The following is a 19,235-nucleotide window of genomic DNA, read 5'->3' on the forward strand; positions in this document are numbered from 1 at the left end:
CCTTTAAAAGATCTCTCTTCTCATTTCCTCCCTTTTGACAACTGTGTGTATAAAGCACCTGAAACTGGTCTCTGGTGATCTCCGTTATGAAGCTTCCAAATGGGAGTTACTTGAGCGGCCGCCTGTCCACAGGTTGATTCACTCAGCTGATACCTCCAACATCCTGTGTGCCGAGTGCCTCCCGTGCTGTCTGGTGTCTTTGAGCAGATGGAGCAGCACTGCCGCATGCCTGCCTGGCCTAGCTGGCAAACTATTTGAACTTATTGTCAGAATTCATGTGTTGGAAGTGCTTACAGCGGCTCTTGATTTCTTTCCTAGTCACAAGTAGTGTGCAAGTAATAATAAAGACCTCTCGTGGGTGTCCAGGTGGATGATAATTTTTTACAAAGAAAGTGTTATGAAGCCTACAGGTGAGAAAAGGCTTACGGAAGGGGGTATGTCCACCACAGAGAAACCAACACTTTCAATTACACTTGTGTTTTATTGGATTTACGCAGTTACAATGCAGTATGGAGGGCATCTCCCCACGTAAATGACACATGCTGTCCACAAGATCCTCCTCCCAAAACCCAGATAAAGCACAGCAGCAGCTAGAGCTCTGCTATGTGCTCCAGAGGCAGAGGACAATGGCTTTGCCTTTATATTAGGAAATAGAGGAAGCCCTTCCCAGATGGAGAAGCTGGGGCATTGACACAGGCAGGGTCAGCACAGAGTTGTGCCCAAAGCTGTCAAAGGAGCATGGCTAACAGCACAGCTAAGCCTAGTCTTGGGAGTGAGAGCTGAAGCCTTGATCCAGTAGAGCAAGGGGGGAAAACAAGAGAAGTGTGTTGAGGCTGTCTGTCCCACATCAGGTTTGTCTGTACAGGGAGATGAGCATTCATCCAGTAACTACTGGAGATGGCTGCTGCAAAAGGAGACCATGGCAGGTCTGTATTTGTCCAGCTCCTGGGTGCTGGGATATACAGATGCCATATGTGATGACAAGACCATTAGCAAGGGGAGGCAGGGAGAGTCCTGGGGCTGATCCTGAGGCACCTGTCTGTTCTTACTGGAAGGGATGCTATGAAACAGCTCTCTTCTAGGTGTGGGCTGTAACAGGATTTATTTCAGCAGCCAGGTGGTACAAACCCTTAATCTAGCAATGCTCCTGTTAGGGAGAGGAGCACAAGTGAAGATTGGTTCCAAAGAGACCATGAACAAGTTTTGAGGTGAGGTGCATGCAACCTCCCCCAGCTGAAAAAACAGGTTTTAATCTACTGCGGGCATGACTGGAGCTATGATAGGCCTTGTTCAATTAGTGGCCCTGGTAGATCACTGGGGTGTGTGGTAGTTAAGTAGCAGCCAATCTATCTGGTCCTTGGGTCAGGAAGAGAGGGGAGAGTGGGATAATGCTGCCCTTCTCAGGCGATCTGACCTACCAGTGGGATGGCAGCCACCTCTCTACCTTGCAAGGAGAAAGAAAATACAACCTGGCAGCACAAGGGAAGATTTCATTTGCAACTAGGGCAATTTTCTCAAGCACTTAGACTGACCCAGTTTTACAGGCAAACCTTTTGATTGAAACAACAGGAAAGTTGTCAATTCTCCATCAGTGTTCCTTTTCCAAATTTCCTTGTCCAGTTTTTGCTCTTGGCTCCTGATCAAAGGGATCAGGATCCTTATTGAAGAGGTCATGTTCTGCCCTCTTACTAGGACTGCTATGCATAAGCTGGGTGCCTTCTGCAGGCTGAGGCTACAGCTGTGGGAGGACAAATGTGTTTTCAGCATGTAGGCAACAGAGATGAGAGATGCCATCTGCATTTGGGTCCTGTGTGCTCTGTGAGCCTGGCAGGTCCCAGGAGCAGTGCACTGTGGGGGCTGATCTACTGCTGCCCAGCCAGGTCTATCTTTCAGCACCACTGTCCCTGCTGAGGGACTCACTGGCTTACCACTTTTTCTTCTTCTCTTTCCTCCCTCCCCAGAAATAAGAAGAACTTGTACTCTCTTAAGCAGGAGCACCGAGGCTTGGTGTGGGAAGCCAGCCATGCAGGTGGGGCGTATTCCTGGTCTTCACTCTGGTGCAGAAAGTGCCTGGATGTCAAAAATGACCATGTCACGCTGACCACCACTGCTCACAGCCGAGGGGAGCACATCCCTCTCCAGTGTGTGTAAAGCAGAGGGAGGGAAGGGCCCTGTGCCCAGGAGTCTGCTGCAAACCCGTGCAGCCTGGTGCCGGCCCCGCAGTCAGCAGCACAGGATCTTGAGGAAGGCTTTGCGGAAGTCAGTGTTGAAGGTTGTGTAGATAATGGGGTTGAGGGCGCTGTTGACGTAACCAAGCCAAGTGCTGGCACTGTAAAGCCTTGGAGGCACATGGCAGGATGGGCAGTGGGCATTGAGGATGTGAATCAAGAAGAAGGGCAGCCAGCAAACTATGAATGTGCCTGGGTTTAGAGAGAGGAAGAAAACAATCATGAGTTCGGAGGAGCAACTACTTGGAAAAGGGCCTGCACTTGTGCCCTCTCCCTCCATCCCCTTACTATTTCCATGCATGTGTCTGTATTTCACAAACACTGAAGGCAACATTTATTCCTGACACAGAGGGACTTGGCAAAAGCTTGGGCTCCTCGGGACCAGCTTTGTGAATGGGTGGATGGGGTTTAAGAAGTGGCCTGGTGACAGGCAAAAGCAGATGGCCACCACTTTCAGGGAAAGACTGATGCCTCAGCTGCTTTAATCTGTTACAATTAGGGCTGAGTTATTTCCCTGCTACTACTGAGTTAATGAGGGGAAATAGTGAGTGTGGTGACCATAGCAGGTGACTGGGGCACCAGTCACCTGGCTTCTCTATCCAGCTGTATGAACTGGTTCCTCTGGAGCTTCTTGCTTCAGTTTCCATTTCTGGAATTGAGCCTAATAGCTTCTGCATGTATGGAAACTTGGGATTGTTACAGCTTCATAATAGTAAAATAAAGGAAAAGGGAAAGCAAAGGTGTTGGCTGTTGCAAGCAGAGCTTGTTGGCCATGGATTTAAAACACAAGGGTAACAAAACATAGCAAATAATACACTAACAGATTTGGCTTTCAACATTTGGGAACAGTACTCTAGATCCCTAGGTGTCCCACCACTGTCTCTCCTGAGTTTGTGGAGCACTGACAGCTGAAGCCAAGGCCTGGCTTGCATTTTTTTAAATCTCAGTACTATGTTAGGAGATTCTGTGCTCCTGGAAGTCCCAAACCATCACCCCTTGCATGCCACCTGACAGAGTGGCTCTCACTCACCCAGGACAATTGCTAGCATCTGTGTAGCCTTCCTCTCTCGGAGCTGGATCAGTCGGGGCTGCTGCTGTGCCAGCTTCAAAGAGCTGATGGTTTTGCCATTGCTGAGCCTCTGTACCTCCACTCCTGGTTTCGTACACTTTCTCCTCTCTTCCTGCCTGCTGTTTTGTGTAGTCCCTGGCATCTTGGTGAGGGATGCCTCACGGCAGAAGCTCTGGTACCGCTGCAGGCTGAAGACAGTCAGTAACTTCCTTTTGGTAGACATCTCCTGGCCTGTGCACTTCAGTGGGAGACAGGGGGAAAAGGTGCCTTGGCACCTGTTTGGCAAAGCTTCTCTCTCCATGTGTTCCTGCAAAAAAGCATGCCATAGAGGAACTGGAAACCATCCAAACTGTTCAGTGGGTCAAAGGATTATGAAGAAAGTTGTAGGAGTCATCCTTAGCCCCACTTATCTCTTAGGTTTCCACCATATCCTCTGGACTGCCCTGAGGGGTGAACCAGCACTTGAGAACTCCCACCAAGGAGAAGTATGAAAACAGTAAGATCAGAAATGCTTGCTAACCTTTCATCTGTATTTTTGTGTTGGCCCTGCTCCCCTCAGTATCCCTACCCTTTTAATGTAGCTCCACTGTGCAAAAATGAGTAAAAGGAGCGAATATGCGTGACCAGGCAATTCCTTTCAAACCATCGTGCTGGTTCCCATGGTTGCAGATATTTCATCTAGAAAGGTCAGTGGAACAAATGCTCCATGCACTGTGAGCATCTTGACCTCTTAAGTCTGTCAGATAAAGAGGGTTTTCTGTTTTAATAATGTGGGTTAAAGCCTGTGAAGCCCTGAAAATGAAGCTTCATAGAACAAAAATCAATAAATGAAGACATTAAAATCAATAAATGAAGAAATTAACCAGACTTATGCACGGCTATGAAAGCCCTGCTCTGAAGAAATATTGAAGTAGGCTGTGCTCTTTTCTAGTTGCCAGTTCTACAGGGCAGAAATACACAAGGGAGTATCCTCTTTCTAGAGGGCTGAAATGGATTTAACTGCAGCTTCTGCATCTCAAACATCATGGTGTATGAGCAAGGGATGGGATGAAAACATGTCATGTCCTTATGCTTTCTGTTCTGTGTTTTGACCCTTTGAGGAGAAGAGATAATGCATGCCCTGTCTTTTTTGGCAGTTCCTACTGCATCCATGTGGATCTTACTTTGTGTGCGTTGCATGATTTGGTGCTGGCGCTGTGGCTGCCCTGCCGGGTGAGGGTTCTCTTCTTTTGCCTTTGTCTTAGCACGAGGTAAATCCGGACATAGAGCAGCAGGGTCACCATGAAGGGGAGGTAGAAGGACACCAAAGAGGAGTAGATGACAAAACTAGGGTTGGATATGGAACAGACACTGGGATCCCCTGGGGAGGAGAAGAGAGAGAGAGAGAGAGGAGTGGCTGAGCTGATTCAGTTTAGTACAAGGAAGGTCTGATGTGTTGGCAAAGCGAATCAAAAGGTGGGACAAAGGCAGTCCAAGGAGTGCAGATTATGCTGTGGCTTACCCACTCACCTAATTGATACTTAAAATTAACTCTACGTAGGACCATCTAGCATTATTAGCCAGCATGCATCTGTCTGCTTTTCTGGCCAACAGCTCTGTTCTCTTCCTCTCATGTCTATTCCCATCCTTTCTCATAGGATCCTATCTCCTTTTATCCTTTCTCCTATTTCCTTGACAGCCTCTGAGCTGTTTGGATGCAGAGATGTGCCTTCCCCGCCATCTGTCTGGAGTAGCAGCATTTCCCACTCCCATCCCCTTCTTGCCTCAAGCACTGCAGAGAGGATGGGTGGGGAGCAGAGGACTTCTGCTCATGGCTCAGTGGGAAGGAAGGTTCTGCTGCTCCTCTGCCTCCAGGGAGAACAGGTTCTAGCCCTATCTGAGGGAAAAGAAAAAGACCAACCTGTTTCCAAGGTGGAGGCTAAATTGTTTGCTCTCCTCAAGGGATTAGTTGAGGAAGCAGACAGCCAGTTGGATGGGAAGGAGGTTTCTCACAAGCAGTGCTAATACGGAACCCTTGCTGTTTAGAGATGTGTCCTGTATCAGACTTAAAACTGTGTGTCTGGATGTGTTGATATAGGCAAGGTGCCATTAAATCTGATGTGTGTGTGTGTGTTGTATGTGCTGCACATTTGGAGATTTGCTCTGTGTGCTCCAAGTGGTTGTTTGATGGGAATCTGTAGACCTGGACACCTTGATGGGCATTGATTTGGCAGTAAAGCAGGTAGGTCTGCCCTCAGAGCAATAGTCAGTGTCTTTCTGAGCAAATGGCAAGTTTATGGACAAGAGCACATGGAGATTTTTTTTCTCACCCTTCATAGTGTGTTTCCAGTTCCTTAAAATCTCCTATAACTTGGCAAGTCTGCAGGGCCCACATTAAATGACCTGGTGATACCCAGGGCAGCTCCGTTTCCAACCCCTCCCTGCATGCTGTTGTCCAGGACATCACCTACCTGTAGTATTGAAGCCAAAGAGGAGAGGACATGACACTGCAAATGCCAGAATCCAGACTATCACGATCATGAGAGAGACCCTCCTGCAGGAGCTCTGCCCAGTGCTGTACTGGTATTGAACTGGTTTCACCACTGCGGTGTATCTGCAGACCGAACCAGGTCCAGGAAGAGAAGATGTAAGAATGGAGGGTGGAAAAGGACCAGGTTTTTAGGAGAAGAAATGAAAGCAACATAGGGAACAGGATGGTGAATGTGGTGAAGAAAAGGAAGAGGAAACAAGAGAAGATCAGGTGATGGGATCAGCAGTTTGCAGAAATGGAAAGTGGGGCATTGCGGGGAGGAATAGAAGAAATTAAGAGTTAGTTGGCAGCACTGCAGAGAAACTCTCTGCAGAACTGACAGCATGTAAAGTTACAAGGTTTGGGATACCAGATGGATCTAGAAACCCCAGGAAACCCACATCCTTCAAGGCCCTAAACTTATATGTGCACTGCTGTGAAAGAACACGCTCTGAAGCAACCACAACCTACTAAATTCTTTGTCTCAGCTGCTTTGTCTGGTGTCAGCCTGACTGACAGGGGATTGCCCATGGAAGGGTGTCCAGGACCTTCAGCTGCTGGGGTGCCCCAGAGGCTGCAGCTCAGCAAGTCTCAGATTTGGAAGGCCCAGGAGTCTCACCTTTAGGATAGCCTGGGATAGCAAGGCTGTTCCTTGCAGACAGAGCCAAAATGAAATGCGGATAAAGACTCCCATGAAAGAGCACTGGACCAACCCAGCATTGACAGCTGTCTTGCATTATTACCCTTGAACCACATACTACAAAGGTACAGCATGCAGTATTTTTCCTTCTCCTGCTCCTTGGTCCTAACAGCACAGCATGTACCAAGAGCTTGGCTCCCAACCCTCAGCATTGCTTAAAATAGGCTCAGTCTTAATATGCATAAACCAAGAGCAAAGTTGAAGATTACAGTGCAATAATCTTCACCTCTCCCTATGTGTATGGCAGGATTTTCTTTATTAAAACTTCATAAGTGAGATCTCCAGAAGGAGAAACCCTTTTTGAGACTCAATAGGAATTGGATGTTCCTGCCTTCAAAAAGCACAAGGATGTGGTTGACTGCCTACTAGGGATGTCTCATTGCCTGTGTCTCTCTGCCCTCCAGTGCAGACCTGTTCTAGCTCACGGTGGGCAGACCGACATTATCAGCAGTAGGGGCAGGGACAGACTTGCAGAGAGGTTTGTGGTCCTGAAGACACCACTGCTGTCTGCACACACCCCACTTCCTTGTCCCTGCCACACCGGGGTACAGGGTTGACCCCTCTACCCAGACTATCCCTGGATGTTATTGTCTCTCACCTGTCAATGCTGATAGCACAGAGGTTCAAAATGCTGGCTGTGCACATCATCACATCCATGGTGACGAAGATATCGCAACAGATACGGCTGAATGTCCAGACTCCTCCGGTCACCTGCACCAGCAACCACAAAACTGTCAGCCTTGTTCTGCAGCAAGTCCTGATAGTTACATGTAAGGAGGTGCTCTCCTTCAGATATCTCAATAGCTGGATAAATTCATGTCCACAGTCATGTGCACGGGGAAACTGAGGCACCCATGTTTTGTTCAATATAACACCCAGCAGTAGGTTATGGGAAATGATCCTCACCTTAATTTCATTCCTTTATTTGCTCTTGCAGAGGGAGGGAGGGTGAAAAAACAGGAGCTATTCCTTCCCTCAAGGCCTAGCATGATAAATTGATTTAAATTTGATATCACTGTATATATCCCTTGATTAAGGATTATTTGAGAAAATCTAAGGGCTGAAAGTGTTTCTCAGCTGACGGAGTGCTTTTGCAGGCAGCGAGCTGGAAAAGCGCTGCAAATTTTATGCATTTATGTATGAAACAGAGACCTGAGACCGAGGCTTCTCTAAAACCTTATTTGGATTCTTATCTCAGTTAAATTTTGATTATTAGATCTGAGTGAGAATTCACAGGCTATTCAGAAAAAGGGTCTTGGGTTGCTACTACATTAAGCTGTTGTTCTGCTTGTTTTGAATTTTTAATCTGAAGTGTGTAGTTGGTGAAAGCTCAGCTGCAGCCAATCTTTGTGATGGAGAAAAATGTTGGGGGTTTTGGGTTTGTTTTTTTTTTTTTTTTTTGGACCAGCCATCAAATTCTTGACAGTTACCTTTTTGGTTGAAAATTATATCCTCCAAGCACCATGTGGCCCCGCTCTCCTTGGGGCTGGGATGACAGCCTGACTGAGCAAGGTGGTCTGTCTCAGCACCCACTCCTTGTAGGATATGAACAAGGAGGCAGCCTGGCCTCCAACTGCAAACACACCTAGTGCTGTGCTGAGTGGGGAAGGTGGTAGGAGAGAAATAGGGAGAAAAGTCCATGCTTGGTAGAGAGCTTGGATTTTAGTCGGCAATCCCATAGATTCTGATGTTTCAGCTGGATCCTGGGAAGCTATTAGAAACTGGCACTAGTTCCTGGTCTCTCTGCTTACATTTAGACAATATCTGGAATACTGCATCTGGTTTTGAGGCCCCAGTAGAGGAGAAATATTGATAAACAGGAGTGAATCCAGTGAAGTCAACCCAAACAGTCCTTAGGGGCTAGAGCAGCACTTACCCTGTGAGGATTAGCTAAGGGAACAGGACTTGTTCAGCCTGGAAAAGAGATGGCTTGGAGGGGTGGGAGGCTAACAGCCTTCTAGTGCCTAGTGGGAGGTTATTGAGAAAGTTGGAGGCAGGTTACTAAAAAGATGCAGCCAGGTTTTTCACAACAGTGTGTGGTGGGAGGACAAGAGGCAACAGGAATGAGCTGGAGGAAAGGTGCAAACTGGTCATGAAGGTAACTTTTCTGACCACAAGGACAGTGAGACAGTGGAGGCGGTTGCTCAGTAAGTCTGTGCAGGATCCATCCTTGGAGGTTTTTTTAGACCCACTCAAATCACCCACCCCAGATCAGGATGGAGAGGGTGCCACAAGTAGGCTTGGCTTCTAAGGCAGCGAATCAACCCTGCAGCAAGTGTTGATGCCTAGGAAGGATGCAGGTCCCTGCAGAGAGAAGCACTTGTATAAATATAGAATTCACTCTGTGAGAATTGTTTAAGAAATAATCCTGAGAAATTTAAATGGCTTTGATAGTAGCAGCATTTCCACACATGGGTACAGAAACTTGCTGAGGTGAGCTGTGTCTTTAGGGTGTTCTTCTCTGCTGGACTCAGCTGCTACATTTCAGAAGTCAGGTATTGAACCAGGCAGTCCTCCATTAGACCCTCTGACCCTGAATGAAGGCAGGGAGAGAAATGGGAATTGGCTTGCAGAATGAAGAAAGGAACTGTGCTTTCCTCTCCAGTTCTCTGATACTTGTGGGGCTCCTTTGTTTACTTCTAAAAAAAAAAGTAAGCAAAGGAAAAAAAGCCAAACCAAACCCACTGAGCTTTTCTGCACAGTTAGTTGAGCTACAAGACATGCAAACTGAAGACCATCCCTCTGAAATTAGGGATTTCAATAGGTAGGTTCAGCTTCCAAAGAAACCCCCCCACTGGTTTTACTTTAGTTTCAGATTTTGAGATTTGCTTGACCACCTCAAAATATATATATTAAAAAAATAAATGCAGGAAACCTTTGCAGTGGAACCCAGTAAAGGATGTTTCTGCAGTCTGAGGCAAAAAGCAATCAGTTTCTATGGGATCTGTGGAATCTGAAGAATATTTCACCAAGAGTCAGTGACAGGTGTTTGCATGAAAGCCAGCTGCTGCTAGACCAGCAGATGTGCAAACACTTAACTGAGGGAGTTTCCAAGGTCTTGAGCACATTAAATTGTTAAACCCAAGAATGTGAACCCTTAAAACTGAAGAAGGTGCTGGTGGGAATGGCTCTGAAGTGAGCCCTCTCAGGATGATGCATTCAGATCACACCATCTGCATAACAGACTAGCTTACGTTAAGAGGACGCTCAACAGATCAAAACGTTTGGACTTAAAACCCATCCTGACTTCCACCAGCCACAGCTTTTAAAATGGGGAGTAGCTCTGCTGAAGTCAGTGAAGTAGTTAATATTTACCCACGGGGTATGTGAACCCAGAATTTATTCCAGAATTTAACAATGAAGAAAAGCCTTTATATTATAGGCCTAGCTCATAATTTTTAAAATTCTATTTCTGCTCTTCCTTCTGTTGCTCTGTTCCACTCATCTTTGCTACAGCAGCCAGAACTTGCTAGTGTGCATTTCTGGTTTTCATGTGCTGGCAGGGTACCTGTTCTTTATCCCTCTAGTGCCTTTTGTCCAGGAATCTCAAAGGACATCCCCAGGTATTAATTGAATGAATCCTCACATCTGCCTGGGTGAGGTGGGTGGTCAAATATTATTCTCTTACAGCTGATGATAGCAAACCACAGAGAGATGAGCTGATACAATCTCTCATTACCACTCAGTGACTGTGCAGCAGAAGTGGGAACAGTGTCCAGATGAAATCCTGGCTCTGCCAAATGCTAAAGATCCTATAGACTATTCATGTCAGGTTCTCACCTCATCTTTCTTGATAACCAGTCTGCTTTATCTACAAAATTGTGGTGTTATTATTTTCACCTTCCCAAATCTGTAGGAAGTTTTCCAGTTTATGAACGCACAACGACATTTTTCCTAAACTTGTGCCAACCCATCACTTTCCTGAATTCTTAAAATAAACAAAAGAATCTCTACAATTCAGATGGGAAAGTAGACAACCAAGTTGCATCAGGTGATGACTGGCATGTAAGGAGCAGTGTCTCTAAGCATGCTCACTGAAGGGTTTTGTGTTTAGGAGAGCTGCTTCTTGGGGGTGCTGTTAGCTCCAGCAGCTGTGAAATGGCTGCTCATGGTTTTGCACAGAAGAGCATGCACGAGGTCAGGACTGCTGACAAGTGGTGAACTGCTGAGCTGCAGTAACTCAGTTGTCTGTCCCCTCCATTGACAGCAGTCCAGTCCTTGAACTCAAAGAGCGGTTGTGGGTCTTGCTGCTCAGGTGGGAGAGAGACACAGGCAAGGAGGAGACACTGTTACACACTCACAGTGTCTCACACTCTAAACAGACTGGATCTCATGACAACCACCTTCTGAAACTTTCTTCCCCTCTGGAGGTAGAACAGGATGTTGCAAGAAGACTAAGAAGGATGTTCCCAGCCATGCTGCACATGTCCTTCTCCATTTATACAAAGACTGGAAGGCACAATGGTGTCTAATGCCATCAAACTTCTGTGGGCAGGATACCTTAATGCCACTGTCTGAGAAACCTCGGTGAGCTTCAGCAGTCACGGCAGCATCAGAGATCAGTAAAGAACCAGGGCAGCACTACTGGTATATTAGACCTACCTGTTGACCCCAGAAGATTGGTAGACACAATGCTGAACAGCATTTTTGTGCTAGAAACTTCATTAGGTGGTGAGGAGGATTTTGAGGCTATAAAACGTTTCTATTGCTGCTTTGTCACAGCCTTCTTGAAAGATTTCTCAGAAAGAGGCAGTTCTAGTCTGCATGACTGGTGAAATAACATATTTCATGGCCAGAGACAACCCTAACAATGGAGTGTAAAGCACAGTGTTCACAAGAGGCATTCATCCACCTTTAGCTTCTCCATAAATAATGGCCAGTTCTCAAACGCCTGGTTTGGCAAATGTTCGGTAGATTAATAGATGTTGTACATGGCTTTGGGGACTCAATGATTCTTTTTTTATTTTGGGGCAATTTCCAAGATCAGAGTGTATTGAAGCATGATGCCATTTCTGCTTCATCAGTAGCATCACTGATCCACAAACAGCAGCAAATATTGAAACAACTTTGATGCTTTTTGGACGGTTTTTTTAAAATCTTAGTCTTGCTGCAGTCCTACAGCCCCGCTCTCTAGGAGACACTGTGCAGTGCCAGGAGTGGTAGTTTGGGATGTGTGTGGGTTCTTTCCTTGTTGTTTGGATGACTCTTACATCAGCTACTTCAATTATCCAAGCTCCGCAGATGGAAATTAGTCTTGAATGGGTCTACAAACACAACTAGGGAACAGACCTACTGCTGTGCTCACAAATTGTGACCACGGCACTGCATGGGGCAGAGGCTGCTCTGCAGATGTGCCTCAGTCTCACCCTGTCCACAGCAAGAGTGAGTGCCAAACCTTTTCTAATACAAAGCATAATGTGATTTCATTAAAGATTTTAATGCCCTAGAGCTGATAGACTATTCCAGTCTGAAATAAAATTAGGCTTTTAATAAAATTCCACTTTTAATAATATTTTTTAGTTGCAATCAAATTGCAGAGTCCAGTGGGATGGCTTCCCACACACACACACTTATTTCTTTCTTTTCATCATTTGATGTAACATACTGAAGCTGTACACATCCTGCAGGCCAACTCCAGAACTGCTCCGTAGAGGTTAGTCTAAATTTTGCTACTGAGTTTGTTAGGAACATGATCATGCATGCAGTGGTGTGGTTAAATTCTGCTAATCTTTCCCAAGATGCACTCACCTCTAGGTACACCATCCATGGCATCACCAAAGTAGCCACCAGCAAATCTGCCACTGCCAGGCTCACCACAAGGTAGTTTGTTGTGGTTTGCAAGGTGCGTTCCCTCAGCACAGCTAAGCAGACCAGCACATTCCCAAAGATGATGGCCAAAATCAAGATGCAGTAGCAGAGCGCATAGTAGGCATGTGAGTGTGGCAGGTCAGGCTCTGTAGCGTTGTTTGTCCCACACGGAATGGGGTCAGTGGTGTTAGGATGACTAGCTCTTGTGAAGAGGGCCATGGGGGTGCCACTGCAAAGAGAGAAGAGAGAGATGACCGAAAATCAGAGCCCCACAATAATTGTGGAGAACAGTACCCTCTATGGGTGGTGTATGACTTTCATACTTCCTTTATGAACGCTACTTCAAGCCAACCATGGAGGACTTTTTTCTGCTCATATATAGGCAGAGCTTTGCTTAAAGACTTGCTTGGTCTGTTTTGTTTTTCATTGAATCTAAGCCAAGAGAGGAATGCAAGATTTCACCTCCTGGGTGCACCAGAAAGCTGCTTCTTACCAACCAAGGCAGCTGTATGGGATGTGGCAACTGTTTTAAGATGCACCAAAGTCGCAGTACAAGTCAGCTGGGCAAGAGTGCAGTCTGAAAGGCAACGGTTTGAAATGCTGAGGAAGACCCAATGCAGTTACCCAAACTAGGGCTTTAGGCAGAAGCTTAGACCTTGTATCTTTTTTTCTGGGAAGTATCCTCTGCATTCCCTCATAAAAAAAACATCTTCAATAGCTTCATGCACTTGAGTGCTCGGCATCCTGGCAGAGAGGCTGCACCTGCAATGCTCACATAGCCTTTTGATCCCTAGCTCTCCAGCAGCACAATCTCCAGAATTTCCCTTTTCCTGCAGCTTGTTTCTGTCCCAGACCCTGCCTGCCTTGCCAAAGCCTGACTGTCAGTGCTGTTCCTATTTCATGCATACTGTGCTCCGTGTTTTCCATGCCTGGCCCGGAGATGTGCTTCCTGTGCTGAAAAGCAAACCAACTTCAAGTTTGGGATGAAATAATGGAAAGATACTCGCAGGGTACTCTGCATTTCTTTTTCTTACAACAGATTCAAGACTGTGCTTAGGAACCTACCCTTTCTTGATTTAGGAGAATGAATTTTTCCAGAAATGTGAAGGCTGCTGTCCCAAGGTTGTTCTGTGACATTTAATTGCTTGTATCTAATTTTTTTCTTCTTTGCTACTGCTCCCGTTGGTGAACTCATCATCATTGTGACAGGTATGAAAGGCAAGGGCAAAACACTGCAATATCAGTGGTATAAATATTACTCTGTTTCTCCTCACCTCTTGAACAGCAGCATCTGTGATGCATAGCTGCTACACAGCTACACTCTTGGAAGAGTAGCTGTGCAATAGGTATAAATTGCTCCAGTCCTTTGGGATATACCCATCCTTGAAACTGGTGCCACTCTCTCCTGCTGCTTTTTAGCTGGGAGAGGACAAAGGTTGAACGAGACAGAAACTTAACTTCCCTCTGTCCTGTGGTATCCTCAGGATACCTCTTATGGCTTGTGTTTTGTTTGAAAGTGCTTGTGCTTTTGTCTCTCCTCTTTCTTCCACCTGCCCCTGACAAAGAAGTTAAGCCTTCCACTGGATCACAAGGATCTCTCATAGCATGAGCTGAGTCCAGGACTGTTTGTTCATAAAACAGGTGAGCTGCAGACACCTCAAACAGGAATCATTTTGTTGTGTCCCTTGCACTGACACAGCTCTCGCTCTGGGAATTCTGTACTGTCAGGGGCCAGGAAAGGCTGATTGTGTAGTGCTGGAAAAAACCTACATTAAGCAGCTGACTGATAAGCAAAGCCACAAGAGGGAATAAACAAGATATTACGCATAATATAACCAGAAGGCTTAAAGTACCACATTACATAGTTAATCTGTGGGATATCTGTCCTGTCTTCCTCTTACATCCTTGAGCACTACTTCCAACTCTCCCTACCAAGCTCCCCAGCCTTGCCTGTCCCTGAACTGCCCCCCAGCCCTGCTCAGTCCGCACCGGGCCAGGGTGCTGCCAAACCAGGCAAGTACAAGCGTACCTGGATACCCGCATACGGGGGTAGTAGGAAACCCACCACCCTGGGCAACAGGGGACAAGAGTCGCAGCCGTGGGGACGCGCAGAGGGAGAGGAAAGGGAGAAAGAGGGATGCTCCTCCCGTGGGTCTCCGCCTCGGAGGGCTCCGGGTGTAGGTCCCGGCGCGGATGGCAGGTCCAAGCGCGGGATACAAGGTGCAGGGAAGGGTCCGGTGTTCCACCGTAGGGTCCAGACGTCTTTGGGTCCGTCTCCAGCTGCTGGTGCTGCTCCGCAGCAGCGGCTCCGCTCCCCGTCCTGCCCCCGGCCCCGGGCTGCGTGAGCCCGGCAGGGGCGAGGGAGGCTGGGGAAAACCGAGGCGGGGGGGGGAGTGAGGGGAGAGAGGGAGGCGGAGGGGCTGCAGGAAAGGGGACCTCCGGCACCGGGCGGGAGGGGAGCAGGGGGGGGCAGCAATCAGGACTTACCCCCGGCCCGTCGGGCCGTGGCACCGCCGCCGCCCAGCAGGGCTCGGTCCCGGTCCCGTTGACTCCCGGCCCGACCCGTTCCCTCCCGCCGCCTTCCCGTTGCGGAGCTGCGGGGCGGGACTGGACTGGACTGGCCACCTCCTCTCCGCCCGCCCCCTGCCCCGGGACCCCGCGCTGCCCCCAGAGATTGCCCTTCTCCCAGAGGGACCTGGCGAAACGGGTCCGGGCGAATTTCGGAGCCAGCGGCGGGGCTTTGCTGAGGAGCTGGAGGCGAAGCGGGAGCTGGGAAGCCGAGGCGCCGGTGCTGCGGCGGAGCGGGGGGAGATGTCTCGCCCAGAGGATAGAAAGTTGTCAGTTATAAAAAGCTAGTTGAAAAAAAATTATCAAAGCAGAGATGGTTTTAAGAATGGGGAGATTATCTATCTATCCATCTGTCTATCTATCTTTAAATAAACTGCCTTAAACCCGAGATGAAAAAGTGCAGGTAATCGGAAAGGAGAGTGATGTTAGGAAGTATCCTTGTCCAGGGACCACCTCCAGTAGGGACAGCACGCCACATCTACCATGGCCAGAGCATGGCTGCAACCCCTGTCTCTGAGATATGGCTTCCCCTGAGGTCTGAGATCAAGTATCTGAGGCACAGTTCTCCTCCGACTGCGGGCACTGGAAGAGCTCTGTGGACTACAAGTGATCCCTGTGGGCCTTTTGTCTCCTGAGGTTGAGTTGTGCCCACCGTCCACTCTGGCACAGCAAGTGAGGCATGCAGCAGGTTGTCATGAGGGTGCAGGATGCTCAGCTGCAGTGCTGTAGTCTCAGGAGCGAGAGGTAAAGGTGCTGTTCCCCTTTATGTACCCACTGGTTAGGGTGGCTACAGGTTAACTTGTAGGTGAGCAAGTAAAAGAGAAGGTACTGTAGAGAGTAGAGTTTATCTTTAAGAATTTACTTATCTTAAGAAGTGTGCCTTGGGACTCCAGCTGTCTGGATTATCTCCCCTGACTGCAGCTATTCAAGCTAATCTTTCTGTGGGCAAGGGTGGTAGGATAGAGGAGTGCACTCATACCATCAGGTGTGAGGGGTGTGAGTGTGCCATCTTTAGCCTGGCTGGGGATGGTGGAAGTGCCCATATAGGATTTGATGGGGACTAATCAGCACCAATGCCTTTAACTAAGGCTGCGACCCTAAGGCAGGTCGGTGGATGGCGCTGGATGAGTGTGATGAGTCATTGCCTAGTCCCTACGGGCAACACATTCACACGTGTCCTCGCTGGAGGATATAGCTGCTAGGCTATTAGACCAAATGACCCACGAAGGTCTCTACAGCCCCTTTGTTCCCTTGAGAGCTCCAAAATGGTGTGACATGGACTACATTTACCATGCTTATGTTATATGCACGCAGTTGAACTTCTGCTGTCGTCTGTACTGTACTGCTCACCTTTGGGGAAATGCATTTGCTAACTGTGCCTGGAGCAGTCGAGGAAGGGGGGAAGCCCTCCTGCCTATGCTCAGTGGAGGCTTTTTAGCTGTGAGCTTGGAAAGAGTCCAACACACCCACACTTGTGTGGTTAAAACCACAGGGGAAAGCACACACTGTAATGCTTGTTCTTACTGGTGAGGGCTGTGCGAGTCACAGGCTGGGTGTGAATGGCCGGTAAGCACAACCCCTCGCAGTGGGGCTAGCAAAGAGGCGGAGGCATTTTAACTTCGCTTCAGCAGTTTTTAAATGCGGTTTGGTTGTGGGCGGTTCCCAAAGGATTGTGGCCATCAAGGTACTCACATCGGCTCCAGGATGATGGGACCACAAGGCACCTCACAACAGCCTTTACTGCTGTTATCTGTTCAGTGTAGCAGCTAACCACTGATCAGTTAAGGCATGTTTCCTTGCCCTCCTCTAAGATAAGCGGGGTGCAGCAGGGGGAATTCACTCCTTTAGCCACAAAAGCACTGCTGTTCTGATTCACATCTTTATCTTCCAGTGCCGAAACCTTCCTTTTTGCTTTGCCTTGTGTGTCAGTGGATGCCCTCTCATGAAACTTGTTTCTTGCTTTAATTATTTTTACCTAATTTCTTGATATTACTCTGACTCCAGAAAAAGAAATAATCAGAGACTCACAGAATTGTAGACTGGTTTGGGTTGGAAAGGACTTTAAAGATCATCTAGTTCCAACCTGGCCTTGAGTACTTCCAGAGGCAAGACATCCACAGCTTTTCTGGGCAACCTGTTCCAGTGCTTCACCACCCTCACTGTAAAGAATTTCTTCCTAATATCTATTCTAAGCTTACCCTCTTTCAGTTTAAAGCCATTCCCCCTTGTCCTGTCACTATGTGCCCTTGCAAAAAGTCTCTCTCTGTTTTCCTTGTAGGCCCCTATAGGCACAAGAAGGCTTCTCTAAGGTGTTCCTGGAACCTTCTCTTGTCCAAAGATAATCTAGCTCGAAATGATGCTACTCTATTGAAACTCATTTTCCTCAGTGCTCCCTCCCTATCTTCTTCTTAGCGTGGCTCCCTTCACGCCCCCTTGTATAGTTTTCCTGAGACTGGAATCTTTTTGGGGTAAGGACTTAATGACTTTGTTGTGTTTGCTCTGTAGAAGAGGTCTTGTGGAGCAAGATAATAATTTGTGGGATCATTTAATCTAGAAGAGATTGTACCACACACAGAGGTAGGGTTGGATTGAAATGGAATAAGCAATCTTGTGGTGCAATTTGCCATGATTTTTTTCTAATAGTACAACTTCTTCAATACAGTGTGTAGTGCAATGTCTCTTTCATAACTCTTCTCCTTCCTCCTTCCCCAAAATCAAGTGTGTGGTATATATTTGCCCCAGTTAAACACTGGACAGGTTGCAGACCTTGTGTGTCACAACATGGTATCACTGGAGCATGGCAGAGAAACAGGTCAGTCATGAGTTGTGAGAACCTCAAAATGAGAGAATGGGCCAGCAGGTTTCACTGCTCAAACTCCTGGTTCTGCAGCTCCAGCACAGGCTTTCTGCCCCATGTGCAGAAAGCTGAGAGAGGCCATAGTTCTTAAACCTGGTCCATTCCCTCTGGGTCCCCTCCAAACTGTTTCTTTGCCTTCATCTCCAACACCAGCTTCTTTACTTCTTCTTTTCAGTCCTGTATGTCTACAAACTCTTTGGTAAAGATTTCAGATAACTTGTCAGTGTTGTCTCTTAATTGTCCCCACCTCTTTACCCATTAGTCCCATCATTCCTCTGTACTAAGTTAATCCAGTGAGTGTTGCTGCACTTTTGTTCCCTTATGTCTCTCTCTAGTCTGTGCTCATGTTTCTTCCTGTGGTTTCTATCCACAGTCTCAACATCCTGTCCAGTTCCTAAACCTCTGGTAGCTTCATGTAGCCTATTTGTCCTTCGCTAATACTTCTGCTTCCTGAGCTCCTCTTCACCTTGCCCTCTCTGGCTGTGTTGCTAGTCCCCTCCACTCCTGCAGCTTAAAGGATTGTTTGCAAATGGTATTTGCTGTGCTTTCACACCTCAGTTGCTGTCACTACAGCCAGTATTTGATGTGCAGTGTCTAAAATGTGCCACTCAGGTGGAATAAATCTTCCATCATTCATTTTGCAAGTAAGGATGCCTTCCTGACAGTGAGTATTGCTAAAATACTCTGCATCCAGGGGGGCTTTCAATACCTGACTACATAAAGCCCTAATCTGACCTCATGGCTATCCCTTTTTGGAGAGGGATGGTGGACTAGACAGCTCTAGGGGACCCTTCTCAACCTGAGTTTTCCTGTGCTGCCATGAAAACAACCTTGCCTGATGGCAGTAAAGTAAACAGAACTTTCCTGGCTGGCACAACCTGCAAACTTCAGATAAAACTCAAGTTCATACCCATACCATCTAAGCAGGATATGCCTATTTGGCCTCGATAGCTTTAAATTTTTTACAAAACTCACCTGTTTTCACGGTGGTGACCAAAAAGGAACTCAGACAGCTTCAGGATAATGTATGCATAGCAGCTTGCAGAAGCAGGACAGATTCCTTGAAGAAGCTACCACAGCTCATGTCAGATAAGATTCAGAGGAGATTCAGATCCTGCCGATATTGATTCCCTTCTGCTCAACATTTACCTTTCCTGTTTCCTCTTCTGGCAGTCTGGAAAGAGGTGGTACAAACCTGTACAGCACACAGAGATATGAGCTTAGCCTGCAGGGAATGTTTGTCATGGAAATCACATCTGCAATGGATTTTGCACAGCTAAACAATATTACTTCAAGGGTGGATGGTAGCAGAACAAATGTCTTTCTCATCCGCTGCTTAGGTATTAAGCTGGGACTTTCAGGTCCAAGTCCTTCTTCTGCTTCACCTCAGGCATAATCTGGTGAAGAGGAGCTCTCTCTAATTAGGCAGAACTGGGGCTTCAGGCACTGCATCCCATAAAACAGGATGATTGGATAACGCCAGCATCCTGCCAAAC

The 19,235-nt window shown here is 47.4% G+C and overlaps 1 protein-coding gene across 1 annotated transcript; it reads right to left on the reverse strand.

Annotated features, from left to right (window-relative positions):
- Positions 1 to 882: 882 nt before the first annotated feature.
- Positions 883 to 18,783, reverse strand: DRD3 (dopamine receptor D3). The gene is made up of 7 exons (XM_027878915.1): positions 18,715 to 18,783; positions 12,255 to 12,543; positions 7,105 to 7,217; positions 5,748 to 5,890; positions 4,461 to 4,657; positions 3,259 to 3,604; positions 883 to 2,420 (listed from the first exon to the last, which is right to left on the reverse strand). Exons 2-7 carry the CDS (start codon positions 12,531 to 12,533, stop codon positions 2,224 to 2,226), a joined length of 1,275 nt encoding a protein of 424 aa, XP_027734716.1. The 5' UTR covers positions 12,534 to 12,543; positions 18,715 to 18,783; the 3' UTR covers positions 883 to 2,223.
- Positions 18,784 to 19,235: the final 452 nt, after the last annotated feature.

This window comes from Empidonax traillii, unplaced genomic scaffold (genome assembly GCF_003031625.1).
Source record: "Empidonax traillii isolate 1590-97213 ecotype Southwest subspecies unplaced genomic scaffold, ASM303162v1 scaffold46:size3806547, whole genome shotgun sequence".
NCBI classification, from domain to species: Eukaryota; Metazoa; Chordata; class Aves; order Passeriformes; family Tyrannidae; genus Empidonax; species Empidonax traillii.

Excerpts from the sequence above, each read along its gene's own strand:
- DRD3 (XM_027878915.1), bottom strand. The coding sequence starts at position 12,533 with ATGGCCCTCTTCACAAGAGCTAGTCATCCTAACACCACTGACCCCATT. Across the intron at positions 5,891-7,104 it reads TGTGCTATCAGCATTGACAG|ATACACCGCAGTGGTGAAAC; the intron begins GTGAGAGACAAT and ends TTCGGTCTGCAG. Across the intron at positions 2,421-3,258 it reads GATGCTAGCAATTGTCCTGG|GCACATTCATAGTTTGCTGG; the intron begins GTGAGTGAGAGC and ends CTCTAAACCCAG.